The following is a 27,704-nucleotide window of genomic DNA, read 5'->3' on the forward strand; positions in this document are numbered from 1 at the left end:
ACACTCGCACACAAGACACCAAGGCATGACTTCACACGCAGGTGTTTTGAGTTGCCGGTAGCGGTGATGTCATGAGAGCGGGCGAGACAGCCTGTAGTAATGGGCCTTGACACACCGCTCCCGTGGTGCTCCTAGGGCTTAAGACAGCTGCGTGCTCCCCAGAGAGAAGCCATCTGCAGTTCAGCCTCTCTCTCACACTCACTATCACACAAACCCTCCAGAGCGAGAACTTACACAAACACACACACACGCGCCCCAGAATTGCACGGTCGGTGCACTAACATTTCACATTGGGCAGGTTTGGCGTGTGACACGACAAAAGGAACACAGCCATTTACTACCTGACCAAGAAACAGCACACCTCATCTGTGTGAAAAAAACTGATTTGGTTCCCTGAAGTGCTTTAGGTGGTGAACCACAAGAGGGGTCCTATGTATGGTGGATGTATATTGACAGGATGTGCGTGGCTCTGTGGGGTAGCATATCCCCCTGTGTGTGTGGGTGCATGTGTGTGCACACAAGGCTTCTGTCTTGGTTCTGAACAGGTTTGTTGAGGATGTGGTAGAGGGATGGCTGTCGGCATGCCTACCAGCCAGCTCCAGAAATAACCCCAAAGCTTTTAAGAGCGTAGTCTAATCCCTCTATTATAAAACCGCTGTGTGTGTGTGTGTGTGTGTGTGTGTGTGGTGGGGGGGAGTATGTGTGTAAATACTTGTGTGATATAAGATTTACTGTCCAATGCTACCTATACAATAATAATGGTTGGGCGGTGGGTTTTGGAAGCACTCATGCGTGCCTACATATTTACATTCATGTGAGCGTATTCACAGTTTAGCCGTGAAGTCCAAAACACGATTTGACTTTACCTGTTGTGAACACATACAACACATTGTCTATTGTTTTGCAGACATACAGTATCATTACATGTGCCGACAGACACATGCAAAGATATAAACACACACACGCCTTTCTAATCCTAGTGTTTACACGGCTGTGGTGTGTTTCTGGATTAAGGGGGAGGGCTGCAGAGTCTGGGTAATCTAACAGTTACATAACCAGACTGGAGTATGGGCTGTCTCTGTACATCTCTGCCCTACACACTGCTGTTTTCTGTCTCACTGCTATACTAGTTATATGGCTCTACTGACCTGTATTAATGTGTAGTGGTGAATAATACTCTTATCTAGGATTATATTTAACAATATAACCAGTACATAATAATAGTACTAGTTAAAAATAATGTATATATATTTAAAAAAATACATAGGCTATATAAAAAATTACAAGTGAACGAAAACTCAATGGAAGCCATATGACTTGAATTCAGACGCCCATTAATGTACGAGTGTTCGAAATTAGCAAGACTATACACAATCCTGTGCAATGTATCTGCTAAAGTGTCTCCATAAAAATACAACAAGCGCCTTGAGTCTTTTGACACTCTTGAGGCAGATGGGTAAAAAGTAAACGCCTATAAAACACAGAGCCACTGTATCTCTGCCTCATTTTCCATAACGCAATAATGTGTTTATTAGATCAACCTTTCTGCTGCAAATAAACCACGGAGGTCAACGGAACCGAAACAGCCCGATGTCCCAGCAGTGGTGTTTGGCATCCTGTTTGTGCAGCTGGACCCATCTGTGTGTGCATGAGTGTGAATGATAAGTGACTGTGAGTTTTGTGTGCGAACGTTTGTGTGCGTGTGTGTGGGTGTGTGTGTTCATCTGGTGGAGGCAACCCAGGTGTGGTGTATGCTCGGAGACCACAGTGAGAAATGTAATCTAATCTGTTCATCTCTCCCCCCCCCCACCCCCTCGCTCTCCCCCCCCCCCCTCACTCTCTCTCTCTCTTTTTCTCTCACTCTCTTCCTCACTCTTTCCGTCCCTAACTTTTCCAATCAGATGGCGAAGATTATGTGAAAGTGGAGATGAGCGAGGAGATAAATTGCTGATGTATTACTTAAAACTGATATGAAGATCGGTAAGGAGCACGGATGCCTTCGGCATGCTGAGCAAGTCCCAGTTGAACGTAAGAGTTGGGACTGGACTGTGAAGAACTCACCGTTCTGTAGCGTCTGAGCACGTGACTCCTTCCCAATACTGGTGTGAAACCCTGTGCCCAGGAGCGGAGCTTTGACTGGACCTGAGAGACAGCAGGAAATTACACAACACAAGTCAGATGGCTGAGCGGTTAGGGAATCGAGCTATTAATCGGAATCCTAAAATTCTTGTCAATGTCTTGTAGTGCGGTCATGCATTAAAAATGACGCTGTCTCTGTTGAAAGATTCATGAAGAAATACGAAGAAAGAAGGACAACGTTTGCACGATAACACCGCTGATGAGTCATTTCAAATTGTATTTAAGTGTCAGTGTCAATTACTTAAAAAACATTTTCATAAACAAAGATTTACTGTACTTTATTGTTTACAATGCCCACCACAGAGGTGTATTCTTACAGTGTAAAGGAAATACTTTTGTTGCCACCTGCTGGCTACCAGCCCAACTAGCCCAGATCAGGCTCTCTTCCAAGCAGCAATATACAACAATTTGTCTCCATCTGCTGGTTAGAAGCTGACAACATCAATAATAGTATGAACTTTGCTTCTATTACTGTCTCACTAAATGTGTAAACGGTCAAATATTCTGTTTATTTCAGTGTATGTGAGCCTCGATAAACGACACAACCATAGCGTGCTATAATGAAAATGGAAGTTCAGTCAAACGTTCTGCAATTTACAACACTGCAAAAAATGTGACCGGATGCATACTAAGGGTGCATCCTAACACCCATACTATTTGACCTAGTAAGCCAGAAAAAAAATATGTGTATGTCCCAATGCATCGTAGGTTGTGTCAAATGCAGTATCCCATGGACACCAGGATGTCCTACTACAGTGTGCAGGGAGTCAGATGGCTGAGCGGTGAGGGAGTCGGGCTAGTAATCTGAAGGTTACCAGTTCGATTCCCGGCTGTGCCAAATGACGTTGTGTCCTTGGGCAAGGCACTTCACCCTACTTGCCTCGGGGGAATGTCCCTGTACTTACTGTAAGTCGCTCTGGATAAGAGCGTCTGCTAAATGACTAAATGTAAATGTAAAATGTAAATGTGCACACCAAAATGCTTAAAGTGAATCTTTTTCTGGAATACTATATAGTACAGTATGGTAGTATGGGTATCCCGATTTCAATAGGCCCTGCAAGGAGGTCTTACCGTCTGCAGAGACGAACTGCCCCACGGCCGATGATATCCCGCCGCTGCCCTCGACAAACTGCACCTCAGACACAATGATGTTGTCCTCCAAGACAGACCCACAGCTTGTGCAAACAGCATTGCCCCGAGCCTGGTCGAGATCGATATCGGAGCAGCCACAGTTCTTGCATACACGTGACGTCATGTTGACTGCCTGGTGATAAACCTATTTCAAATGAGAGCAAGGTCAGTTTGAAACTTTAGAAGTCCAATGCAGACATGTAAGGGGTGCCCTGGTCTGCAGAAAGCCTGGACGTTTACATTTGCATGTTTCAAAGACCATAAAGGTTTTGTAATGTTTTATTATAGGCACTTACTTCCTCATGTATTCATAGTTAATTACAGTCTCAATCTGAATAAAATCACCATGGTATCTATACTTTGGAGCGTTATACTAACATAGATTGTGGTTGCAACTAAACGGATATACAGTTTATTGACTTTAATCGAAAGCTGGTGTTTGGATCATGGACGCGGTGTTGTTAAACGTCAGCACGCGCCCATATAGGTTATAACACGCCCACTTACAGTATGTAAGGAAATAGTTTTCATTGCATCAATGCATGTAAAATAATATAGCTAGTTAAAGTTTGAATGGGCTAAGCTGTTTATATTGCATATGTAAGTAGCTATCTAACTAGCTTTAGCAACTTACCAACGGCGCTGCGGCTGAATAGTTTCCGTCAGACGACGACCAAAGCTTTGCAGGTAAAAGGCTTGAGACTCTAGCTAGTCAGTAATTTTTTTCTTCGTTTCTAATTGCATAGGAGCATTATTGCTTGCATTCTGTATAGCTAACATTTAATAATAAATGGACTTTGTGTTTTAATTGTAACATATCCATTTGGTCATAAATTGTACAATCCACCAAGATGCTAGACTGATCCAATGTTTTGACTTTTGCAGAAGTCCACTTAACATGACGTAACTTTCCAAGACCTGGACAAACTCACAAGTTAGAGGGGTGCTAAAGGTTGTTGTTGATTATTTGTACGTGCAGATGATTAAAATGATCAATAATTTTGATTATATCATATATTAAAATGTTTTTAAGGGATATAAACGATTTATTACATTATTATTGTTGTTAAAAATCAATTTCTAAAATATTATTTTACTGTGCACCCCTAACGTGGCTACTACCATTGTTTCCAGACACAGAGTGCGCGATATGATGATGTCATTGGCGGGTGTTTTGAAGAATTTCTGCAACAGTCCAAACATAACATATTCGTCATTAGGTCTCTATTCTACTTTTCCTCTGTCTCTAAACTAATTTTGTTTCAATTTATAATTGCTTCTACTCTACGTAAACACTGCTATAACGTAAACGAAAGGGGATTCATAGCTAGCAAGCAGGTTTCAATTTACTATTGAAACCTGGACTATTTGTTCATGAGTGCTATGCAGACCTCTGCGGTGTAGCTCTAGTAAAGACGTGATGTTTGTGGAAATATGAATTGGGAAGATCTGGAGCTCAGTCCGAGAATAATATCCGGTTTAAAGAAAGGTACGCAAGCTGTTTCTCGTCATAGCCTATATGTTTGTGTTGTCAGTGTTGGGTTGGGAAGGTAGGCTACTTTACTCGCCTAAATCATGTCGTTAATTACATGACAAGACTGCAAATGATCTGATTGTACATTATACTGTCTGGAGTTGCTAATACGACCTGCAGCCTAATTAAATAGCAACCTGAATAACTAACTGTGGTGGAACTACTCTCCAACATAGTGTTTCGTAGAAAAGTAATTGTGATGATGTCTTCACTACTTAGCCAACTTTAAATCAGCAAGAGAGATTCTCTGTCATTCGGGTCATGATCTGCAGCGACTTGCCAACTTGTCCAAGTGCGACGTCAAACACCTGCTCGCAGTTGTTGCTTCCTCTCTCCGCAGACGTCCACCTACAACGGGTAAGAGATGTATAAATTACAAATATGTTCTAAATAGCAAAACCGCTTCCATTTAAAACGTGTCTGCAAACGACTACTTATTATTATAAACACTCAATTACTTGCTGATATTTATCGATAACTTTGCAGCCTTACAGCTACAGCGCGGTGAATGCCTTTCTTTGGAGCCCGGGCACAGATTGACTTTGGCCTGCCCTGTTTTGGATTCCTTCCTACGAGGTGGTATCCCTTTGTGTGGCATCACAGAACTTGCAGGAGAGAGTGGCACGGGGAAGACCCAGTTTGGATTGCAGCTTAGTCTTTCAGTACAATATCCTCAAGAGTATGGGGGGCTTGGTTCAGGTGAGTGTAATGGTGAATTCACCATCTTAACGTGGTTATTATAAGGCACCTGTAGTACCTTACGTAAACAAGTTAAGCTAAGAAGTGTGTACTTGTTCCTAATCCTTTTTATCTAAACTATGGCAGGCTACATTCAGCTGGAAAGATTCATTGCACCTTGAAGATTCATTGGACCTATTTGATCATCTTTACATGAACATAGCATGTTCTGTGTTTCTGCACATGTAGGTGCCGTCTATATCTGCACAGAGGATTCTTTTCCCATCAAGCGACTCCGACAGCTCATTACCCAGCAGTCTCTCCTGAGGCCCGAGCTCCCGCAGACCCTCATCCGCAGTATCCGCTTCTCGGACAATATTTACATAGAGCACGCCGCTGATTTGGTAAGACCCTAATGTAGCAGCAGTCTCATAGACACCTAGCGTTGGAACTCCCTCAATGTTACCCATATTGTGTTCCAATTCAAAGAAAGACTATTCTTATTATTTTCTCGTAAGGTGCAACACTATTTCAATACATGAACATTCATTATAACATCCTGATTCCTGACAGACTTGTTTTTCTCATTTTGGTGTATTTAGAGCTCTGGGTTACTGCTAAAACCATTGTTCTACTGTCTGACTGTCAACTCTCCAGATTGATCAAATCCTTTGCTTGAAATACCTTGTGTTCACGAGTGAATATACAGAATAGCTGTATTGACACTGCTGTGTCGTGTGTTGTGTCCCCGCTAGGGGGCGCTGCAGGTCTGCGTGTCTCAGCGGGTGCCCGTTTTGCTCTCCAGAGGCCTGGTGAGGCTGGTGGTGGTCGACTCGGTGGCCGCATTGTTCCGCAGCGAGTTCCAGGCGGACGAGGCGGCAGAGAGAGCCCGCCACATGCAGACCCTGGCGGGCACTCTCCACCGGTTGAGTCACAGTTATAATGCGCCCGTCCTGTGCATCAACCAGGTAGACGGGCCTTGTCGTATATATTCCAACAGTATACAGTATACGCTAGAATACAAAGTGCTTTTGTATTCTTCATTACGCATCGCCTTGCCATGTAATAGCGTGGTGGATGTTGTTTTATACATGAAATCATCTATCGCACCTTTGGTCATCATGGACTGTGAATTGTCTTATACCCTTTCGATTAGTTATGTTCACAAAGTGCAGGCCTTTTTACGGAACTAATATGTTTTTTCTTCTTAGGTGACTGATGTTATTGACGAATCTGATCAAGCACGCTGCAATTTTGGGTGAGCACCAGTCCCGATCAATACAAGCATCGTTACCGTACAAGACCAATGAATGTGCGTCGTTTTCAGTCATGTGCTTGTGTGTGTTTGTGCCCAGCCTGCCTATAATCACTGTTGTCCCCCAGTCTAGTCAACAGCAAGGTGCTGCCTGCTCTAGGCATGGCCTGGGCCAACCTGGTGCTGGTGAGACTGATGCTGAGACGCCTGCAGGGCAGCACGGGCTCAGGGACCCAGGACAGCGCCCCCCGCAGGCTGGAGGTGGTGTTCGCTCCCCATCTGCCACAGGCTGGCTGTCTGTGTGGGGTCTATGAGGAAGGAGTGAGGGGACTGTCAAGTACAGACCCTGGTCAGTGACCTATTAAGTTTGGCTCAAAGACATTGGTCTGATGGGGGTTCAAGAAGATTCTCTTTGATAGTGAGCAAATTCTTATTCTGATCACCACCAATGTCACTGTCCATCCTGAATTATATAGGTCATGAACATGGTTGAAGGCGTTTACTAGAGGGAGTTTGCCAGTGAGCAAGGTAGTACGACCAAAGACTGATGCTTCAAATTTTGACATAGATTGTTGTTTAGGTTGTTTTTTTATCATTCCTCTGTAGCACTACGTTCCGTCACAATATTTGGGCTTTTATCTGATTTTTGAACCTGTTCCTCTGTTCATCCATCATGCATAATCTACCGAAAGAATTTTTGCATGATAAATAAATAATATATTTTGAAGAACTCCCCTCATTAATGTGCAAATGCTAGATATTAATCATCAAATGCAACATTAAACCTAGACCAGAGTCAGGGAAGGATTTTCTCCGGCTGTGACAAGCATTTGAGATTAAAAAACGAAGAGCCAGAGAAATTACTGTGGTAAAATATGGTTACAACATATTTATTTGAAATAATTGAAAAAGGATGACTTTCATCCCTTCTGCAGATAAAATACACGGATCCACTCAGTCGACACTAATATTACTTAATATATTTGATATAAAGAAAACAACTTCGCAAGACATTAAAATGGCAACTTGGTAAAAAGGCGATGCGCTGTTCATTTTGTTGTATGTCTAAATAGTCTGCAGTCTCTTTAACCCTTTAATTTTCGGCTGTCTGTCAGCATTTTACTTGGCCACGCAGAGCAGTGTAGTGAGTATCCCAACAGTGGTTAAAATGCTAAACCCTTCAAAAGAAAGTGGGTCGGCACCCACACTTCACATTTATCAGACTGACTCAATGAATGCTGGAAGACACAGACGGGCAACTCAAACGAGCAACCCTCACGGGTCTCATCCAAGGTAACACTTGTGCAGGCCGAATGGTTAGACTTGTTTTTAATACAAAATATCCCCCACATTCCCCTCTAAAACCACCGAAAGAATTCCTCTCGTGACACTTCCATGGGTTTGTGGCACGGTCATTCGGGGAGTTTGGGCTCAGCCTTCCGTGCGGCCCCGTTCCCAGGGCTGACCCCCCCTCCGCCTCCCTTGAGCCTCCGCACCAGCTTCTCGCTGCTCCGACGCAGGGAGGCGCGGATCTTACTGAGGGAGCCGCTGCGCTTCAACGAGCCCAGACCATCCTGAGGCAGAGGGAGCAGGGATCACACACACATCCTGTACACACACATACTGCACACACAGTCTGGTGAACACACACACACACGTCCTGTACACACAGTCTGGTGAAGACACACGTCCTGTACACAGTCTGGTGAAGACACACACACATACTGTACACACACATCCTGTACACACAGTCTGGTGAAGACACACACACATACTGTACACACAGTCTGGTGAAGACACACACACATCCCGCACACACAGTCTGGTGAAGACAAATGCACATACTGAATGATGATGATGAGAATGGTTATCAGACAAGTTCTACTTATTGTAAAACATTTATTTTAAACTACGGTCCTAAAAGTGCTGGCAAAACACTGAGTTGAAGTTGACTTAAAACATTGGAGCTCGGCCCGGTATTGCTCTCTAATTCGATCTCCTTACCCCGTTCCATTCCAGGCTCATGCTAACCTCTTCTCCGCCGTGCAGGCCATATTTCACCATCATCTCCGAGCTGAGAGACTCACTGCTGCTCTGCTTCTGCATGAGGGCCGCATCACTTCCCTTCTGCGTCGGCACACAGGGCTTTGGTCCGAATCAAGCACACACACACACATGCAAGACAAAACAGTTATCCACTGAATGTGTTTGGGATACGATCAATGCAAGCAAACACATCTGCACAATTCGACCTGCTTATTGGGATCACAAAGAAAGTACATCTATGTTCAATCCGTTTTTTGTACTCTTCTTTTCAATTCAAATATGTTATGTTGCAATTGTAGTCAGGTCCATTAATAACATATAATTTGTTAAATGTAGAATATAATTTGTGTGTTGAGTCTCAACCTGCAGTGCAACAGTACAAGCAGGCAGGTGTTCATCAATAGAGCTCTAGCGTACCTCTAAACGACCTATCTGACATTAAACCCAGACATACTTGTTTGGGGCTGACGGTGGCTGCCTCTTCCAGCGTCTCGGCTGCCTCCAGTTTCCCCTGCCGCCTGTAGAGGGCGCCCAAGTTCCTCAGGGTGCTCGTCATGACGGCACTATGGGCACAGGATGGGGAGTGTGCGAAACGTGATCGTCCGCTTCTAAGACGCCCTGGGAACTGTGGTGACGGATTTGGCGGTGGAGGTGCGGAGGACTGACCTGTCGACGGTGCCCGTTCTGTCCCAGACTCCTCGGTGTTTTAAAGAAGGGACGTCGCTCGGTTTGCCCTGAGAGGAACACATCCCAACTGTTTGGATTGTCACCGACTCACTTCACAGGTTTTGATACTAGGAACTGTAAGACCTTTGAGCATTTTTTTGTCCCAACCAAAAAAAGGAGACCAGAAAGAAAGAAAAAACAAACTTGCGAAGGGTTATAACAAAGTGCTAACATTTTCCTCCCTCTCTTCCGCCTGCATCCAGATAGGTTTGTCCTCTCCTGGATGGACGGACAGAAAGAGACACATTACTAATCAAGTGTTGTCAGACAAGCAACGGCTGGTAAATCGCATTCAAGTAACGAATCATTTATTGTAAGGAGACTTTGTTATTTATTATAAAGACGATTCAAACGTAGAGATATACTGTTTCAGTGGCACAAATGTGTTTATGAATGCGTCCATAGGCACTGTCATTTACCATTCGTGGAATCGTTCATCTTCATGTGAGCGTGAGTGAGGATCTCTTTGTACAGTGCCTCTGCTTGTTTGTATTTTCCCTGTTTCAAGTGACACGACGCCTGAGAGGGGATGACATCGATTCTCATGAGCGTCGCACATGAAGCACAGTAGCACATCATTCCCCAGAACGTCTCGCATTAGCGAAACGCTATTGGAGATTCATCATCCTCGGAGCAGTCGTCTCCCACGTGTCCTCGTGTGTCTCCTGACGGTATCCCGCGGCGCCGACGTGCCCTCCGATGTCTACAGGGTGGTGAACGAGCGCACAGGGAAGGGACACATTTAGCAGAATGAAACCCCGTGGCGGGCCTCTCACCAGGTTGTTCTTAGTCTTGACCACGTTGGGGTCGTCGGGGCCCAGTCTCATCTGGTAGATGTGCAGGGCTCGTTGGTAGTACTGCTCCACCTCGCTGTACTTCCCCTGGTTCTGACACAGTAAGGCCAGGTTGTTCAGCTGCTTGGCCACATCGGGGTGCTCCTTACCCAACATCTGCGTGCACAGGAACGCGTCGGTAAAGCAAGAGGGCTTGGATGTAAGGCTGTACATTTATCAATGGAGGATGTGGATCTTCACAGACTGCTTTGTATGCGTATTCACATTTACCCAGTACACGCACACACACACACACACACACATAAACGTGAGCCCCCACCATCTCTCTGATCTCCAGGGCTCGTTTGCACAGAGGCTCGGCCTCCTTGTACTGGCCACTCTTCCCGTAGAGCACAGCCAGGTTGTTGAGCGTAGCGGCTACCTGAGAGGAGAGAGGAGAGGAGAGGGGAGAGGGGGCGTCGGCATCAGCAGAGGGGCCAACAACACAAACACAACCTCCAGGTCAGTCACTCTGAGTACTGAGAAAACACAACAGGAGGTTTCATGGTAGATGGTGTCGTCATCCAAAGAGCCAGGATTCCTGGAACCAGTAGGCCCAAATACAGACATATTTTTTTCTTGGAAGTGAAACTATTTGCCTGTATATTAGGGGGCTTTTCCAATTGATGTCAGACAGTTTGAAATATAAATTGTTTGCCAAGGCTATTTAAGTTGTTCAGTGGAATGTCTTCTGAACCACAGGTGCACTTGGACACGTTACATTGTTTTGTTAGCATGAACTGCCTGCAACACACTCACCTGCACTAACATACAGACCCTCATCCCGCCCCAACACACTCACCTGCACTAACATACAGACCCTCATCCCCCCCCCCCAACACACTCACCTGCACTAACATACAGACCCTCATCCCGCCCCAACACACTCACCTGCACTAACATACAGACCCTCATCCCGCCCCAACACACTCACCTGCACTAACATACAGACCCTCACCCCCCCCCCCCCAACACACTCACCTGCACTAACATACAGACCCTCATCCCACCCCAACACACTCACCTGCACTAACATACAGACCCTCATCCCGCCCCTACACACTCACCTGCACTAACATACAGACCCTCATCCCCCCCCCCCCAACACACTCACCTGCACTAACATACAGACCCTCATCCCGCCCCAACACACTCACCTGCACTAACATACAGACCCTCATCCCACCCCAACACACTCACCTGCACTAACATACAGACCCTCACCCCCCCCCCCCCAACACACTCACCTGCACTAACATACAGACCCTCACCCCCCCCCCAACACACTCACCTGCACTAACATACAGACCCTCATACCCCCCCCAACACACTCACCTGCACTAACATACAGACCCTCACCCCCCCCCCCCCCCCCCAACACACTCACCTGCACTAACATACAGACCCTCATCCCGCCCCAACACACTCACCTGCACTAACATACAGACCCTCATACCCCCCCCAACACACTCACGGCTGGGTGATCCCTGCCCAGGGTCCTCTCCCGTACGGACAGCGAGTCGTTGAGCAGGTTGGCTGCCTCCTTGTACTTGTTTTGGTCTCTGGAAGTCAAGGAGAGGGGTGGAGGGCTTGGTTACCGTGCTATCCCCAGGGAAACCTCAGGGGTTGCCAGAGCATGGCCGGTGTAAACAACTACTGGGTATCTATTTCAGAGGAGTAAAGTCACTGTCCTTCAAGGTTTAAGTCAGGTTGAGTCCCACCATTTTCTTTAAAGGGAGTTGTCATCTCCAGTAAGGATAGTTTTACTCTGGGCATACATCATTAGGCATACATCATTAGGCTTACATCTTTAGGCTATGTTTACCGAATACATTGACAGATATGACAATGATGGGTGAAATTTGATTACATAAATTCTATAGCTTTACTTTTCTACTTCAGATTAACACATAAGATTGATTTTTCTTATGAACAGATTGACCCTACGGTAAGGAGCTTTATCCAGCCTTACTACTGTGAATGGAATGGCTTAAGTTGTCAGGTAGGTGCAGGTACAGGTGCAGAAAATGACACTTAGATCATGTGCATGCGGCTTTCTCCCAGAGAGGCCTCCCAAATACAACTAGACGGCCTACATGATAACGTGCAACTCTGCTCTGATGCGACACCTGATATTAGCGCTCTGTATTTGCAGACCCTCCTATTTGAAAGCTTAGCCTTGCTAACCTATTGTACTCTGTGGGAAACCTATGAAAATGGTCAACTTGTTTCCTGCTCGGTCCGCCTTGAAAAGGTGGAGGAGGGGGGATGGAAATAAGAGGATCAGTGAGCGGGTGGCTAACCTTGCGTGTAACCCCCCCCCCCCCCCACCACCCTTACCTGTAGACGAGCGCTAGGATGTTGAGCATGGTGGCAACGTCGGGGTGGTCGTGCCCAGAGGTCTTCTCCAGGTCCTCCAGGGCCTGCTTGCAGAGGGGCACGGCCACCTCGTAGCGGCCCTGGGAGGCGTACTGGATCACCAGGTTGTGGAGGGTCCTGAGACGAGCTGGGATCTCGTAGCCCCCTTGCTGGGCCGCAGCCATGCCCGCGCTGCAGCTGCTCTGCTGTACTGGAAAAACGGAACGAAAAACATGAAACAAGAAATGAGTCGAGCTCAGGTTAGATTATCGGTTTTGTAACTTCAAACTGATGCAATTTGAGATAAACAAATGAGTCCAATGGCAGGAGTAATTGTATTACTTTTATGATTGCAACATTTCTATTTGCCGTAGCTTCTAGCTTTACTGTAACGCAATAACATGCTCTATGAATGGGAATGTTTTCGAGCCACTGTAAGTCATCTTAATACCATAGAGGATTTTGATTAGGTTACATTTATGTAATGTCTCTAATTCCACATCCCACCCAGAGCTTACTGGCATGACCCTGCTCCTCCTCCTCCTCATTCGGGAAGAGGTCTTCCAGTGTCTCCTTGCTAGAGTCATTTTCTCCCTGGTGAATCAAAAGTAGAACAGTATTGAAACTATCTGAACGTAACAGTATGAACCTTGGTGCATTGTGATTCATTGGCCTAAGACCTTAACCCTCGTGCTGCCTTCAGGTCACATGACCCAAAGGTTCATAACGAACCATCGTTGTGTTTACCCAATTTTACCCAATACAAAAACAAATAAAAAGAATTTTCTTTTAACCATTCCAATGTGGGGGGTCTGAGACAGCCCGACAGTTAAAAGAAAATGCTTCACTTTGTTTTTGTATGAGGTAAATTTGTCGCAATACGAAGGTGGGTCACAATGACTGATGGGTCAGAATGACCCGAAGATAACACAAGGGTTAAGACTTGCTCGCAGAGAAACCCAAGAAAGGATTCACGACTATTCAGATAAGTGTTGTTTTTGGACTGCTCCTGGAATGTTTTGGCGAGAAAAGAGCCCTTCAGTCCTGATCCAGGAAATGTTGGGATGGTGTCTGTAGGCATGATAGATTGTTCTGGGAACCAAGGTGTTTGGTTGGGAATGTGTTCAAACATTCTATTTCCGTCTACCCATCTGTGAAGAGTCTGTCCTTGTGAGGCATCTTGCTACCAACTTTAAAAACTCATTTTATTCCAGTTCCGCTGGACCATGGGTTTCCCTTTTAACACCAAAACATCCAATGAGTCAATATCTACATTATGTTCGTGTGTGTGTTTTGTAATAGTTTCGGGGTATTATGCAAAATACCATTCAAAATGTGTGAATTCATTTTTCGGTGTGACTGCAGTACTAGTGCGGGCAGTCTCGATACTATCAATCATTATTGCCACGGGAAAGAAGAACATTATGTTTTCCAAATGGTTTTAAATATATTGATATTCAGACGTGTGTAACATGAAGGGCTCCATGTGTGGAACAGGTGGCGAGGCGCACCGAGGTCGACAGGCTGCCGCCGCCGCCGCCGTCGTCGTCGTAGCGCCTGAGGCGGCTCATGAACTCCAGGTGCCTCCGGTCCTCCTCCAGCTGCGCCACATTCTGCTCGCTCTCCTGCAGCCTCCGCTGGGCCCCCGCCAGCTCGTCCCTCAGCCACTGGTTCTCCTGGCACAGCCGGCGCACCTGGGCACGGAGCTTGTGGCGCTCCGCCTCCACCGAGCTCAGGTGGGCCGACAGGGCGAGCAACACCTGTTGGAGAGGTTTTATACAGTAGCAACCTGGATTGGTGTGGTAGAGATTGTTACTCTCTCTTGACTGCTAAACTTGACGTACTTTATATTGCTATATTGCTTTAAGATACATTTTAGGCCTTTGTTTATATTGACAGAAACAGGCGGAGAGAGAAAGGTAAGCAGGGAGAGAGAGAGAGAGAGAGAGAGAGAGAGAGAGAGAGAGAGAGAGAGAGAGAGAGAGAGATAGGGAGACATGCAGGAAGTTGCCCGGGCCCCTTCTTTACGACTTTATCCTTGACGGTACACTCTCTCTTTTTCGTCCCCAAAACCTTTTGAACGTATGGCAATCTTGGGTAACTGTTTCAAGTCTTGGTGAGGAACTGAAAATGACATTCTGAGTATTCATCAGCGAGACTGAATTTGTTTGTTGAGAAGATTGAACTACCTCAAGGACAATGTTAAGGCTAATTCTATCACTGGGTGGCCTAAAATGAACTAAAGAATGTTCTTTCATAGTCAGGGTTAGAGAGAAGGAATGGGGAGGGTCAAGATAAACATTTGGAGTGGCAAAGCTGCAGAGAGGTATAGAAACTAGGGGAACAGACAGACAGGCTAAAGGTGAAATGAAAATAAAAGGAGTGAAGAAGAAGTAAGCACAACTTGGAAAATACCACAACATGAAGTAGCCAAGCTCAGAAAACATCCTGGATAGTTAGATCACTGCATGGCAACCCTAACCCTCGTACATTCTGACAGCACTATTCTAATTGTTCACAGACAAAGATAGCTTGACTGCACGGCAACAAATAGGATCCTTAAGCTTAACCAGTTAACTTCAGGTTTTGGTCAGGACTGTTTGTTTGAGGAAAAGCGCCATAGGGTTGGGCACAGTGTTGAGTTATGGTCACATTAGAAACACAGACTAAATGGTGTTTTCAAGGTCCGCGCTGGTCCTGGAGAGATTCTCACACCAGAGTGTCTAACCTGAGCTTCACTGAGCCCCAGCTCCAGGGTCTCCAGGGACCGCCGGATCCCTCCGGCCTTCTCCTCCGCCGGGGATCGGTCCTCATGATGGGGGTCAGTGTTCTCCTTCTCCCCCTCCTCCTCCAGGCAGTTCAGGCTTCCCAGGAAGCCCTCCAGGAGGGAGTGGTGCTCCTGCCTTAGAGCCTCCAGGCCCTGGATCACCTGTCTGGTCTGGGCCAGCATCTCATCCTGGGAGAGTCTGTCGGGCAACGCCGTCTGAGGGACCACAAGGGCGGGCGCATTCTCATGCATCCTAGGACAGAATGTGACAAGACAGAGGGGGTGTTATTAGGGATGTGTTCCAATCAAGCGCTTTGAAAGTGTCGTGAAGTCGTGCTCCACAAACATTCACGTTTGTTATCCTCGAGAGGATCGCTGTTCATGTTGTTGTTCATATTCGTTTAGCGACAGTTTAGTGACACTTCCGTCGAGCGAAAACAATATGTTTGAATGAGGGCCAAAAGACCAAGGGGTAAGCAAACTGCATCTGAGCAATCATTAAACCCGAATCCATATTCTCCCCCCAAAATCCCAGATTCAGCGTTTCAACCACTTCACATAAGTCAGTAGCCCAAACAAAGCACACTACTATTCATCCACGTCAAAACTATTCAAAATAAAATATTAGTTGCGAATACATTTACGCCATCTGAAACTCACCCTAGTGTCGTTCTCAGCTAAAATGAGATATTGCCTGTAGCTGCCTGACCCCCCCGCTGGGGGGTCGCCGGCTAAACCCAAAGAATGCTTTTGTGAACGCTGTCGTGGACGGGGGACACAACAATGGGCTGACCGGCCCATTATACGGCCCCTCCCCTTCTGATTTGGGGCTGAATTTGTCATAATGGGGGAGGAGAGAAAACTGAACCCACCGCAAACCATCTCATTAGAGGAGAGGAGCTGTTCTGGGCATGTCCGACCTGGTCTTATTTGTGGAATTTTACTGTTGTTTCCTGTAGTCATATTGTACATTTGGTATCATTGACCGACGACATAACCTCTGGTCCATTGCATTTGAGCCCACATTAACATGCACATGATTGAAAAACATCAGATGGATTCATAAATGCAACATGCAATTTCATTTATAGGTGTCGTAACATCCCTAAAAGATCCTGATTGTCCAAGCAAGTCTTCGCTGGGGAGGACGATAAGGTGATAGATAACATTGTCCTCCCCGCTCCCAAGCTATTAGTCACCAGCAACAAAGACTTCCATGCCAACAGTTACTAGGACAGCTGGACGAAAGTCCTCTTGAATGAGAGGGGGAGTGCACCTAAGTTAGTGACTCAGTGGAGAGCAGGCCACAACGTTCGATTCAAGCCAAACGGCTCACTTCTGTTGCATAAGTACACGTTTGAATCGTGTGGACATTTACTGGTAAGAAGCAGTTGCAATATACACATGGAAGACCAAATGAACATGGATATTATTACATGATCAAATATGCACGCTCACTCTGATTCCCCTTCCTGGGTCCAGGACAAAGAATGCTTCCATGCTGTTGCTTTGCTATACGGAAGACATTTTAGTAACCCTTTCATTCATCTCTGGACCCAAACCAAAAAGGAAGTTGATTTCATTTGCAGTTCTAAACCTCCCTGTGCACCGTATGGCTCCACTTGACTTCCAAAGGGATAAAGGAGTGGATGTCCACAAAGCTTGCTTCATTTGAGATTTAGCCAGCCAACCTTGGGCCCTCTCTGGTGGCCATGTTGGCACTTGGCCCCCATACCCTAACCTTTGCCCATTAAAAGCTACAAAGTAAAACATGGCACAGGGCCAGCCCCCTTGGGGGACTTTATCCCCACACTCTCAGCGGCAGTGCTGTCTCATTCACGTTGCATGGATTTGTATGTCCCTGTGACTAAGCAACAGTATGGCATGTCACAGAACTGGAAAGACTAGCATATGGGGCAAAGCCCCCTTTTTAACTTTTAGATTACTTCAGTCACAGTGTGTCAACTTCAGACTTTCAGGAACTGAGGGAATAAGTGGGACATTTTCTTTGTGCTGTGTTGGTCTAAATAATGGAAAAATATTTCCAGAATGCATTTTTCATAGTCATAATGAATACATAGTGCTAATGTAATAGACCTGTGTAACTTAACATACCTTTCAAAATAAGTTAAAAGTATAATAATATTGATAATTTGATGTTAACACACAAAAAAATCATAAAGCATAAGTCTTCCCACGCAGAATAACAACCCATAGTAGGTAATTTACCTGTTGACTCAAAGACTTGTGTAGACTTCCCTGCTTTCAATCTGCATAGTAGCCTATAGATTTACACACCCCTACAGGTCGACATTCTATGGCTTCAAGTCCTGTTTACCCTTCCCACTGAGAACAGGAAGAATTCCTGAAGAATCCCAAGGAAACAGATGATTCACACATGCTCTAGTTAGAATACTAAGGCATATCCATGCTGGAGAATAGCTTGGCTGAGACAGAGGGCTGCACTGTCAAAGACTGCTTATCTGGCAAAGAAACTAGGCGACTAATTATCAGTTAGCCCCAGTGGGTGAACTCCGGGATGAACTCGTACGAACATCACGAAACAAGAACTTTACTAACACTTAATCATGTTAATCTTATATAGACAGCAGCCTATGTAATATGTATTCTAATAGCCTAATTCATTAATTTGTTCTGTGTGGCCCATTCATTTCTCTGAAACAATATTTATCCTGCGCAGTTTCTCTTTCAAAGATAATTAATATAATTGCTGGATTATCACAGACACAATTGATCCCATGGACTTGCTGAGAAAGAGTGCGGCACATTAATAGACAATTCACACGGCTACTGAACATCAGATGAGAAATTTACCTTGTGACGTAGTTATCTCCTTAGACTGCAGTTATAAAGACAAGTTGTTCCTTCTACTATGGTCATTATTTCCAGAGATCGTGTTGTAGCCCTGGAACCCTAAACTTGCTTTAAATTTCACTCATTTGGATTTTGCCCCCGGCCCCGCAGAAGCAGTAGGAAACGTCAATTCAATAACTCCGCCCTACAACATAAACCAATGCATGAATTAACCTAGACAATATTAAAATCAGTGTTAACTGTCGTGGTCCACCTGCAGCATGTCAATGTGGTTGTTATAATTAAACTTGGAAAATAAAAATCGAATGGTAAGCAAAAATGTTTTAAGTGCCATTTGGTTAAGAAACCTATAGGCCCAAACATCGTGATATAAAGTAGGGACACAACGTGATAAAAAAGTGAATGCAGTTTATTGGGATACGATAATGTAGGCTACATAGGTATATATTATGAGGTGCCGTGTAAGCTACATTAGTTATATTGTGAGTAGTTGTGGGATGTATTCGAGAAGAAACCATACCGCCATCTGTTGTGTTCAATGAGCAGTACAGTTGAGAAGGTATTTACGCTCATAGCGTTAATTTGAACGAGAATGCCGCAAATGAAAGGCAACATCGATCCTTCTCAAATCGACGTACAGCCTTCTTCTTGAGCAGCAACCAGTATAGTGCTTGAATCAACATTTTAAAGGAATGACATAGTGTCATACTTGAAAAACAATGTAAGTAGACTATGCCTGTCTACGTATTTTGTGTTTAGCTAGTTAGCTACGGAGGCTACTGTGTTTTTGTGAGTGTTTGTCATTTGGGCGTCTGCATTTTATTATAGAAGATAACAGTTCGCTGTTGTTATTTGTAGGCTATGCTAAAGCAAAACATACTGAAAACTATAATTCCGAGACTGCCAAAGACATTCAAGTAGAGAATGGGTGTTTTTGTTTACATTCTGCCGTAGCTTTCCATCTATGAAGGATGCGCAGGCTATGGCGTCAGTGTAGGCTACCATCCATGTTGAGCAGTCGTCACACAGGATCATTGCATGCATGAGTTCACATCTATGCATATTTCATCAACATGTCAAAGCTTATTTTTCATCCTTTCTATCAATCTGCAAACAGGGTTTCACAGCAGCCAACAACTGAAAGTGTATCTTGTCTTTCTAAACAGTGTGACGTCATCTATCAATATTAAGTGGGATTCAGACAACAGAAGAGTAAGTAATGCTGGTATAATCATAAATAACCTACGTGCATATGTGTTTTCAAATGTTTTAACTTGCAATTGGCAATTCATTAATTCACACTGTAATAATAGCTACTCACATAGTATCATCTATGCATTTTGCTTTAGTTAAGGTGTGATCACTTAATGGATATGCACAATATTGATAACCCTCCGAAATGCATTGTACATTTGATCCAAAGATCCAAGTTCCACAGCTGAAATTTTTGCTTGTAGTTGAGGTTTGGATGACCCTTCATGGATTTGTACACTCTTTACTCTCCAGGGACGACACACCGCACAATGGTGAACCAAATCCCCCTCTTCCTGGCCTGCTTCCCACTCCTTGCCATGCAGCTGGTGGCGCAGGACGCTAGCCTTGCTGACGTCCAGGACCTCAGCACCAGGAATGCAGACTTTGCCACCCGTCTGTATCACGCCATCGCCAGAAGCACGGACGCCAACGTCCTTGTGTCTCCCATCACCGTGTCCCTGGGCCTGGCCGCTCTGATGAGCGGCGCAGACGGAGCCACGCGGGAGCAGCTCTCAGAGGCCCTCAGTTTAATGTCTCTGGATATCCAGACGATTCCAGGTATTTGCCCTTTGACCTCTCGATAAAAGTCAATTCTATATCTATGATTAAGAAAGCAGAAATCAGGGTTGTCATTTACTTAGATTTAAATTGGCATGACAAACATTTAGCTACGATTTTATTATTCTTTTGGGATGAAAGTAATTCAAAGTATTTAAAAGTAATGGTCATAAAATAAAAAAATGTTAAAACCTACAAAAATGTCTTTGTAAAATCTATTCTTTCCTAATGTAGGTCTCTTTGAGAGTCTCCAGGTGAGCCTAAACCAGAATGGTGAAGTCGGTTTAAAGCAGGCCGTCGGCGTAGTTGTCGATCAGAAGTTCACCGTGTCGGAAGATTATGACGGGCTAGTGCAGAACAAGTATGGTGGGAAAGTCGTGAGAGTGGACTTCAGCAGCCCAGAGGCTGCCAGGACCACCATTAACACTTTTACTCAGAGCAACACAGGTGAGCAGGTGAAGGATGTGCTGAGCGCCTCACCGGACGCTGCGACCAAGGTGATGCTCGTGACCGGAGCCTTCTTTCAAGGTGAGGACACCTCGGGTTTGTTTGGGGAATGAGCATTTAGGGTCTCTACAAGGCTTTTCACAACTTTTTTTTTCTTTATACAAGGAAAATAATACAAGGAAATCTTATTTTAAAAAAGACATAAAAAAGTTACATAAAAATCCTGTTTATCTAACTTATTTGGGAAGATAGCTCTGAGTGTAGATTTATCCGGAAGTCAACGATTCACTTGAATGAAACGGTCGCTCTTTCATCAGCTCCTTTCGCCCTCGCCTTCAACGCAACCCTCACCCAGGACGAGCGCTTCTACGTGGACAAGTACCACATCGCCATGGTGCCCATGATGTTCCGCTCCGACAAGTACCACCTGGCCTACGACCCCTCCCTCAAACTGGGCGTCCTGAAGCTGCCCATGTCTGGTGGCGCCGCCATGCTGGTCCTGCTGCCCGACGAGAACACCGACTGCACGGCCGTAGAGGAGGAAGTCACTGCCGACCGCTTCAAAGGCTGGGTCACGAAGCTCAAGAGAACGTATGTGGAAGCATTGTCTTGGATGCAGATCTGGGTGACATATTCCCATGGACTGATATTTGAATTTGAGGGGCTTTGTTCTGCTCATTGCTCTGGCTAAACCAAATTGTTGAGCATTTTCACCTTTTTTTCAAGGGGTCGTGTTATGCATTCAATTCCTCATTTTTTGCCCCTTAAAATATGATCATTACACAACTTGAAAGCGTAAGTAATAACTGCCCACTGCTAGTCACGTCACTTCCTGTCCTTCACAGGAGGCTTGAGGTCCAGCTGCCCAAGTTCCTGCTGGAGCAGTCACACTCCCTGAAGACTGTCCTTCCTGCCCTGGCCATCCGTGACACGGACAATCTGTCTGCCATCGGAGGAGTTCAAGAAGACTTTATGCTCTCTGAGGCAAGTGTGTGTGTTTGTGTGGTCTCTGCCTTTCCTTTTTTATCAGGTAAAGTACATGGACTGAACATGCCTTTTTTGGCAAAATAACTCGAGTACCAAGCAAACAACAAAAAGCAACTATGAAGTGAAATGACTAAAATCAGAATAAGTTTCATCTTCAGGTAGTTTACACAACAAGGAATTTACTTTGGTGGGCAGGTGCATACAGTAAACATATAAGAATCTTTAAAAAGTGTGTGCAGTCCTTAAATATAAAAAGTAAGATACATTCATAGTTGGTATGGGGAATGAATCCTAATGTTGGAATGTTCCAACAACGCTAGGCCGTGGTTGAATACACAAGCTCCCTACTTAGAAGAATTGGACAGAGCCTGTGAAGTCTCGTGTTTAAAAAAATAATAATCATAACTCAGATGGGAGATGTTCCTATCTCTGTATATTGTATATAGACATGTGGTCTGTATGTACCCGTCTCACCAAAATGTGTCACATGTCTTTTGACCCGTGGCCCCCTCTTCTCAATCATGTTAGTGACTGAGGAGATGGAAGAGTGATAAGGAGAGGACCAGATACCCTGCAGGAGCCATTTTAAATGTGGGCTGTGTCTGTGTTGTCAGGCTTCTTTCACAGAGGGTATTGCATGTCCACCTGTGGTTACTTTATACTGTTTGGGGTAATTGTCAAGACGTCTTGCCAAGGAGGAACCAGATCTCCTCGTGTCTGCTCAACACAGGATTTGTTTTCCAATGAAAATATAGCGGTGGTAGTAGCCCTGAATGTAGTCTAAGCGGGAAGGCTGCCAAAAAGATCTCGTATGAGGTAGACGAAGATGAAGGTGATGATCCATCCTTGTCCTGGTCCCATTTTCAGCAGTGTTATTATTCTCTCCAATCTCTTTTTCCATTTTCTTCTTAACTTTTTTCTTGTTTCTTTTACCTGTCATGCCTTGGCTTTCCTTCCTCATCATATCATTTAAAAAGACATATTATCCATCCACGTCCATATTACATATCTGTCCTCCGATCCATTGTTTATCACAAATAGTATCCTCGGGTCAATGGCAATATTCCAATGGTTGTTTCTAAGCTAGATTGTGATGTCTGCCGTTAGGCAGCATGAGAGGGCATTCAGCTGCAGAACCTCAAAACATCAGAGGTCTAATACAGACAATAGGCAAGTTCCCCAGGTCTCATCAGAGCCGGATGGACCAGGCAACAAACTCATTTGAGTTCCATTAGCTAAGTGTTGCACCTTCTAATGCCACGGGGTTGTGGACAATATTTGGCACTGATGGATGAAAATGCAGAGTGCAGCATGTTCTTAATTGAAACATTACCACTTGGTTCTCCCTCCAGCTAATGTAGCTGAAAGTGTTTTGCGGTGACGCAATGGGGTGCCTTGGTAATGTAAACCTGTTGTTGAACAAATAGTTTATTTGGCAGAGATCCCGTTTAACCTGCTAACCTTTTGGTTTTTAGGTTGTGCATAAGGTAGCCATCACCGTGGACGAAACAGGCGGAACCCCAGGCGGAGGAATGGATATGTTCACCAGCCCTCCTCCTCGCCTCACCATCAATCGGCCCTTCCTCTTCCTCATTTACCATGAGAAGACCAGCAGCATCCTCCTGATGGGAAGGGTGGTGGACCCCACCAAGAAGTGACCGCTGGAAACAGCGTAATTTATTAACAGCTCACTAATATTGTTTTGTCATATGCATTTTGATGATTTTTGAAATCTGAGGGGCACTAAAATGATCAGCCAGGATGTATTGTGGTGTTAGTATACATTTTAACTAAGGATGCTTTTTTTTTTTTAAGGTATGCTTTTTTGTTTTTGTTTTAAAGTTTATCATCACTGAAACATAGTCCTGTTTTGACAATGCTACTCTGTATCTACATTAATCTATGTATGTTATTTCAAGTTACGCTCATTAAATACAGACATATTCAATATAAGGTTTATTGATTGGGTGTTCAAGGTTGGCGTGGGCGGTTCACTCAGGTGCTACACAGCACCAGGCACAATCTCATTGGTGGAATGGAGAATTTCCAGAACCAATTACATGTGTAGGAAAGGTGATGGATTGTGTAATCATAAAAATACATAGTGCTTCTCGTAGCCACTTGGAAAATATAAAACATAAAGAAAAGACTTTTGCAAAGCATGCTATAATACAGAAATAAAATTTGCCCAATAAATAAAATAAAAATAAAATACATACTGGTACATATTTGTTTGGAATTGCTCTCTTTTTTTTCCCGAACATCAGAGGTTACAAGTAATGTTACAAGTATATGTGAGTAAGGCAGAGATGGATGTTGGTTTGTATCCATTTAGCGCAAGAACAACGCTCCCGACCTGGCCCCTGAGGGCCCGTGGGAAGCAGTTATTATGTGTCCAGTCTTGTTTCTTGAATCTGAAGCAGGAGGTACGGGCATTTTGACAACTTGATAAAGATGGGAGGGCCCATGGGAGGGGGGAGGAGGGGGGTGTAGTGATCACTTGGCCTCGACCTCTGGGGGAAGGTCCTTGTCAGGGGGCAGCTCTTCCTCAGCCCTCTCCAGCTAGCATCACTCCCTTCCCGACTGCATACCGAAAGAGTTGGACTTCCTTTGCCTGGAGACAGAAGTGGAGGACACAAGGGAGGGTAAGCATGGAGCAGGTCAGGTCAGCGTTTAGAACTTTGTGGGTAACAAGCAGCAGAGCTGTATGTCTCAGTGTTTCAATTTTCCAACCCAAAGTGAGCTCATAACCGCGTTTGTGGCCAGAGAAATGGCCTGGAGTCGTTTAATAACAGTTATTCAAACTGGATGGAAAGGGTAGTGTTTTCCCCACAATCCAAATTATTAAGTGGCATTTGTTTGACAACCACTCAGCATTTATATTTCATTTCCATGTCTGCTCAGCGGGGTTGGAAATTAAACATGCAACTTCAATGGGAAATCACTCAAAAGTCGCGCACCATGCAATTCATGTATTCATTGCTGTCTAACTTGAGGATTATTGTTTTGAACACACTATTACATACTCCTTAAATCAGAGTTGCTGTCAGTGGAACAGCCTATAATTACCTGGTTGCTAGTACAGTTAGCTGCTATGTTGTACTTACCACTCTTATGCTCACTTTTTAGTCTTTGCGCTTGCTTTATGCCTTGGAAAACAGAATTAGCAGTGGTAAGTACTATGTAACTGCTATTAATGTATACTAAATAATGCAATATATTTATTGGTAATGAACAATTGCTTTGGAGTTACTCTGGAATCATGCCTGGTAATTCCTACGTACTGCTTGTTTATTTACATCAGTGAGGGGATGTTAAGTGACCGGTGTAAGAATACCAAACTGGCCCCAAATCTGAGACACTTCAGGCAGATCTGAAAAGATTGGATCACTCGTAGGTGCTTGACCTTGATGAGCTATGATGAACTTCCCAGCCCCCTTCCACGCTTAAACATTCAATTATAGTTATAATTTTTACTGACCTCGAACTACAGATCTAAAAAGGATAGCTCTAAGAAAAATAGCCCATGTTTAGTCGGAGCTTCCAGCACATTCAAAACACCTATCCAATCTTTCCGTATCTGGATGGGGGGGGGGGGGGACACGGCCGGCGAGTGACAACCCACATGGAGAGCTTCCTGGACTGGGTGTCCTTGCTCCCGTTGCTCCTGTGGTCCAGTGTGTTGCTGCGGTGGTCCAGAGAGCCGCTCCGGTGATCCAGGGTGCTGCTGCTCCGGTGATCCAGGGTGCTGCTGCTCCGGAGGTCCAGGCTGCTGGGGACGTTGCTGCGGATGAGCACGGGCATGGAGGAGGAGGACGGGGTGGGGGACAGGGACGAGGAGGCCACGCTGAAGTGGTGGCCACGCAGGGAGTCGTCTGCAGGGCGACGGGGGAGAGAGAGACGCGCGTCACGGGGAGGAAGTGGCAGCGTCGCCATGACTTCAATAAACACACAACCCTCGTGGAACATGGAGTATAGGGACATTCCCCCCGAGGCAAGTAGGGTGAAGTGCCTTGCCCAAGGACACAATGTAATTTAGCACGACCGGGAATCGAACCAGCAACCTTCTGATTACTAGCCCGATTCCCTGACCACTCAGCCATCTGACTCCCCTGTTTGATAGGGTCGTTTGAAAAACTGATTACCGTTTATGGGTAGCATGGAGTTCTTCCCTGTTCCGGGACAGCTGCCAGATTCTTTCACCTTTCTGGGGGAGGCACAGAAGAAAGAGGGAAACGGTCCATTCGTTAAGCACTCGTCAGAGAGTACGATTGCTGCGAATTGGCTACTATCGAAATGAACGGGGCTGAAGCAACATGAAATAGACTTTTCGATGTGGAAGGGCCGTGCTTACAGACTCTTGTCTGAATTGACAGTCTTGGGGGTAGTAGGGTGGCTGCTTAGAGAGCGACTCCGTGCCAGCTTGGCCTTCCTCATCTCCTTGCCTGCAGGTTGGAGGGGGGAAGAGACACTATTAGCATCAATATCAACAACAGGCACACCTCTAGTGATTGGCTCTTTCATAACACACTGAACCTTACTGGTGGTACAGCTGGCTGAGACAATGAGTTTGTCCACAGGACGTTCTGTGAGGTATACAGTGCCAAATGTTGAAATCTTTTTGTGCACTCATGCAATCAGACGTGCTTTGTAACAGTGACAGTAGGGAAATTCAATGAGTACAATGTGCATTTGTAGCTTGTCTGTCTGTCTGGTTCCCTGTCTGCCTGTTTCCCTGTCTGCCTGTTTCCCTGTCTGCCTGTTTCCCTGTCTGCCTGTTTCCCTGTCTGTTTGCCTGTTTCCCTGTGTCTGTTTCCCTGTCTGTCTGCCTGTTTCCCTGTCTGCCTGTTTCCCTGTCTGTCTGTTTCTTCCATGGTTTCAGATCATTTCCACGTTGTGTCTCTTACCAGCGGAGGTGGACAGAGCAGCCCCAGATGTAGAACCTGACATGCCCTTGGTCCCCGACAGCCCTGTCTTACTGTCCCTGCCTGCAAAACGCCAGCACAGTTAGACACGCGCCCCCCCCCCCCCCCGGGAAGCCGGCCCCTTTTGCACCCCAGAAATATGGCGGTAGAAAGGCGGTGGGGGGTTTCTGCATCACAAACAACATTATGCCATGAAGGGGGGGGGGGGGGGAACCCACGTACGCTTCTTCTCGTTGTGTTTCTCGTTGGTGAGCTTTGCTTCGCCCTGCTGCCGCTCCAGCTGTTCCTGAGAGGGAGGAGGAGAGAGGTGGAGGGTTGAAGGAGGTCGCTACCCACGCTGGTGTTCACTCAGCTAGGGGCATTTCTGCCCTGGACTGTTGGGTGTTACGTTGTCCTACCCCATTCCTGGGCTGACTGGAACCTCACTCTTTAACAGTGAGTGGGGTTCGTCAATGGGTTTAATAAGGAACACATTGTGATTTTATGTTCAGGAAAAGATTCCTTATTTTCCTTCTCGTCATCCTTCAATTTCTAACAGTTACCCTGCCCCTTTGCTGTTGTTTGTCGCAATTTTTACGATGTTCCGGTGACTTCTAATGGTCTGTCAAAAGAGCTGTGGGACACACAGCCAGACTTTGAGAAACTGGGACCCCTGGAAGTTGCAGTAGCAGATTCGAGGGCACACTTACACTACACAACTGGAAATATCACGGTCGAGCTGCTTTCCTTAAGTTAGACAAAAATAGATTCGTTGAAATAGTTAATTTATGGTGAAATATGCGTGACTGTGGGCGGCAAAAAAAAGAAAAGGCTACACGCGTTTTTCAAGCATGTGCCACTTCAAGTTCGTGCCACTCCATTTTTTTTATTGCAATGCCAGCAAAACAATATGAGAAGTGCTGGCTATGATATAGGCCTTTTTCTGTTTCATTTTTATTTATTTTTTAAGAGTTACAATCATTCTGGATGGGTTCACACGCATACAGGAACAGTCCAGGATGAGCTCCACAGTCGTATTTACGGAGGACAAAACTCACCATCTCGACAAGCAGAGCCTCCTCCTTCTCCTTCTTCTGGTCCAACAGGTCTCTCTCGTGCCTCTTGTGGTACTACACAGAAATAAAACGTGTACGTTCCTAAAAAGCCGTCCGCCCAACGCACACCCCACATGAGCGGAGATGCTCTAGGCCTGGCACATGCGAGGGAGGATCGATGCAGAGGGCTCCGGTGT

General features: G+C 45.5%; 5 protein-coding genes across 8 annotated transcripts in view; 2 read left to right on the forward strand and 3 right to left on the reverse strand.

Annotated features, from left to right (window-relative positions):
- Positions 1 to 4,109, reverse strand: part of brf1b (BRF1 RNA polymerase III transcription initiation factor subunit b) — a 46,469-nt gene extending 42,360 nt beyond the window's left edge. The window contains exons 1-3 of the mRNA XM_067241443.1: positions 3,905 to 4,109; positions 3,211 to 3,415; positions 2,062 to 2,142 (exon numbers count right to left, since the gene is read on the reverse strand). Coding sequence (XP_067097544.1) covers positions 2,062 to 2,142; positions 3,211 to 3,394 — 265 coding nt within the window. The 5' untranslated portion in view covers positions 3,395 to 3,415; positions 3,905 to 4,109. The remainder of the gene's footprint in view (positions 1 to 2,061; positions 2,143 to 3,210; positions 3,416 to 3,904) is intronic.
- A 595-nt stretch (positions 4,110 to 4,704) lies between these two features.
- xrcc3 (X-ray repair complementing defective repair in Chinese hamster cells 3) lies at positions 4,705 to 7,400 on the forward strand. The gene is made up of 7 exons (XM_067242251.1): positions 4,705 to 4,759; positions 5,024 to 5,161; positions 5,291 to 5,503; positions 5,732 to 5,886; positions 6,238 to 6,450; positions 6,694 to 6,740; positions 6,866 to 7,400. The coding sequence occupies exons 1-7, from the start codon at positions 4,705 to 4,707 to the stop codon at positions 7,092 to 7,094; spliced, it is 1,050 nt and encodes a 349-aa protein (XP_067098352.1). The 3' UTR covers positions 7,095 to 7,400.
- Positions 7,401 to 7,624: 224 nt separating this feature from the next.
- LOC136947653 (kinesin light chain 1-like) lies at positions 7,625 to 15,719 on the reverse strand. The gene is made up of 13 exons (XM_067241780.1): positions 15,429 to 15,719; positions 14,212 to 14,460; positions 13,219 to 13,294; positions 12,683 to 12,911; positions 11,817 to 11,904; positions 10,623 to 10,724; positions 10,286 to 10,459; positions 9,929 to 10,028; positions 9,682 to 9,728; positions 9,450 to 9,517; positions 9,238 to 9,346; positions 8,742 to 8,882; positions 7,625 to 8,311 (listed from the first exon to the last, which is right to left on the reverse strand). Exons 1-13 carry the CDS (start codon positions 15,717 to 15,719, stop codon positions 8,150 to 8,152), a joined length of 1,836 nt encoding a protein of 611 aa, XP_067097881.1. The 3' UTR covers positions 7,625 to 8,149.
- Positions 15,720 to 18,889: 3,170 nt separating this feature from the next.
- serpina10a (serpin peptidase inhibitor, clade A (alpha-1 antiproteinase, antitrypsin), member 10a) lies at positions 18,890 to 23,772 on the forward strand. The gene is made up of 7 exons (XM_067241662.1): positions 18,890 to 19,023; positions 19,469 to 19,514; positions 19,809 to 20,114; positions 20,349 to 20,642; positions 20,879 to 21,152; positions 21,407 to 21,545; positions 23,024 to 23,772. The coding sequence occupies exons 3-7, from the start codon at positions 19,826 to 19,828 to the stop codon at positions 23,204 to 23,206; spliced, it is 1,179 nt and encodes a 392-aa protein (XP_067097763.1). The 5' UTR covers positions 18,890 to 19,023; positions 19,469 to 19,514; positions 19,809 to 19,825; the 3' UTR covers positions 23,207 to 23,772.
- ppp4r4 (protein phosphatase 4, regulatory subunit 4) overlaps positions 23,490 to 27,704 on the reverse strand; it is a 28,449-nt gene continuing 24,234 nt past the window's right edge. For 2 of the 4 annotated variants that reach the window (XM_067241659.1, XM_067241658.1), the window contains exons 19-25: positions 27,511 to 27,582; positions 26,696 to 26,759; positions 26,456 to 26,536; positions 25,903 to 25,993; positions 25,694 to 25,755; positions 25,174 to 25,423; positions 23,490 to 24,162 (exon numbers count right to left, since the gene is read on the reverse strand). In XM_067241659.1, the coding sequence (XP_067097760.1) occupies positions 24,117 to 24,162; positions 25,174 to 25,423; positions 25,694 to 25,755; positions 25,903 to 25,993; positions 26,456 to 26,536; positions 26,696 to 26,759; positions 27,511 to 27,582 (666 nt within the window). In that variant the 3' untranslated portion in view covers positions 23,490 to 24,116. Of the gene's footprint in view, positions 24,163 to 24,655; positions 24,698 to 25,173; positions 25,424 to 25,693; positions 25,756 to 25,902; positions 25,994 to 26,455; positions 26,537 to 26,695; positions 26,760 to 27,510; positions 27,583 to 27,704 lie in introns of all 4 variants that reach the window. The other 2 variants (XM_067241660.1, XM_067241661.1) reach the window with 2 other exon arrangements.

This window comes from Osmerus mordax, chromosome 8, assembly GCF_038355195.1.
Source record: "Osmerus mordax isolate fOsmMor3 chromosome 8, fOsmMor3.pri, whole genome shotgun sequence".
Lineage (NCBI taxonomy): Eukaryota > Metazoa > Chordata > Actinopteri > Osmeriformes > Osmeridae > Osmerus > Osmerus mordax.

Bases quoted from the DNA above. Each gene is read 5' to 3' on its own strand.
- serpina10a (XM_067241662.1), top strand. From the start codon at position 19,826: ATGGTGAACCAAATCCCCCTCTTCCTGGCCTGCTTCCCACTCCTTGCC. The intron at 20,115-20,348 runs GTATTTGCCCTT...TTCCTAATGTAG, and splicing joins GGATATCCAGACGATTCCAG to GTCTCTTTGAGAGTCTCCAG. The intron at 21,546-23,023 runs GCAAGTGTGTGT...TTTGGTTTTTAG, and splicing joins AAGACTTTATGCTCTCTGAG to GTTGTGCATAAGGTAGCCAT.
- LOC136947653 (XM_067241780.1), bottom strand. From the start codon at position 15,719: ATGCATGAGAATGCGCCCGCCCTTGTGGTCCCTCAGACGGCGTTGCCC. The intron at 11,905-12,682 runs GTAAGGGTGGTG...CTTGACTTCCAG, and splicing joins ATCCTAGCGCTCGTCTACAG to AGACCAAAACAAGTACAAGG. The intron at 8,883-9,237 runs GTATGTCTGGGT...TTCGGACCAAAG, and splicing joins CCACCGTCAGCCCCAAACAA to CCCTGTGTGCCGACGCAGAA.
- xrcc3 (XM_067242251.1), top strand. From the start codon at position 4,705: ATGAATTGGGAAGATCTGGAGCTCAGTCCGAGAATAATATCCGGTTTA. The intron at 5,887-6,237 runs GTAAGACCCTAA...TGTCCCCGCTAG, and splicing joins TAGAGCACGCCGCTGATTTG to GGGGCGCTGCAGGTCTGCGT. The intron at 6,451-6,693 runs GTAGACGGGCCT...TTTTCTTCTTAG, and splicing joins CCGTCCTGTGCATCAACCAG to GTGACTGATGTTATTGACGA.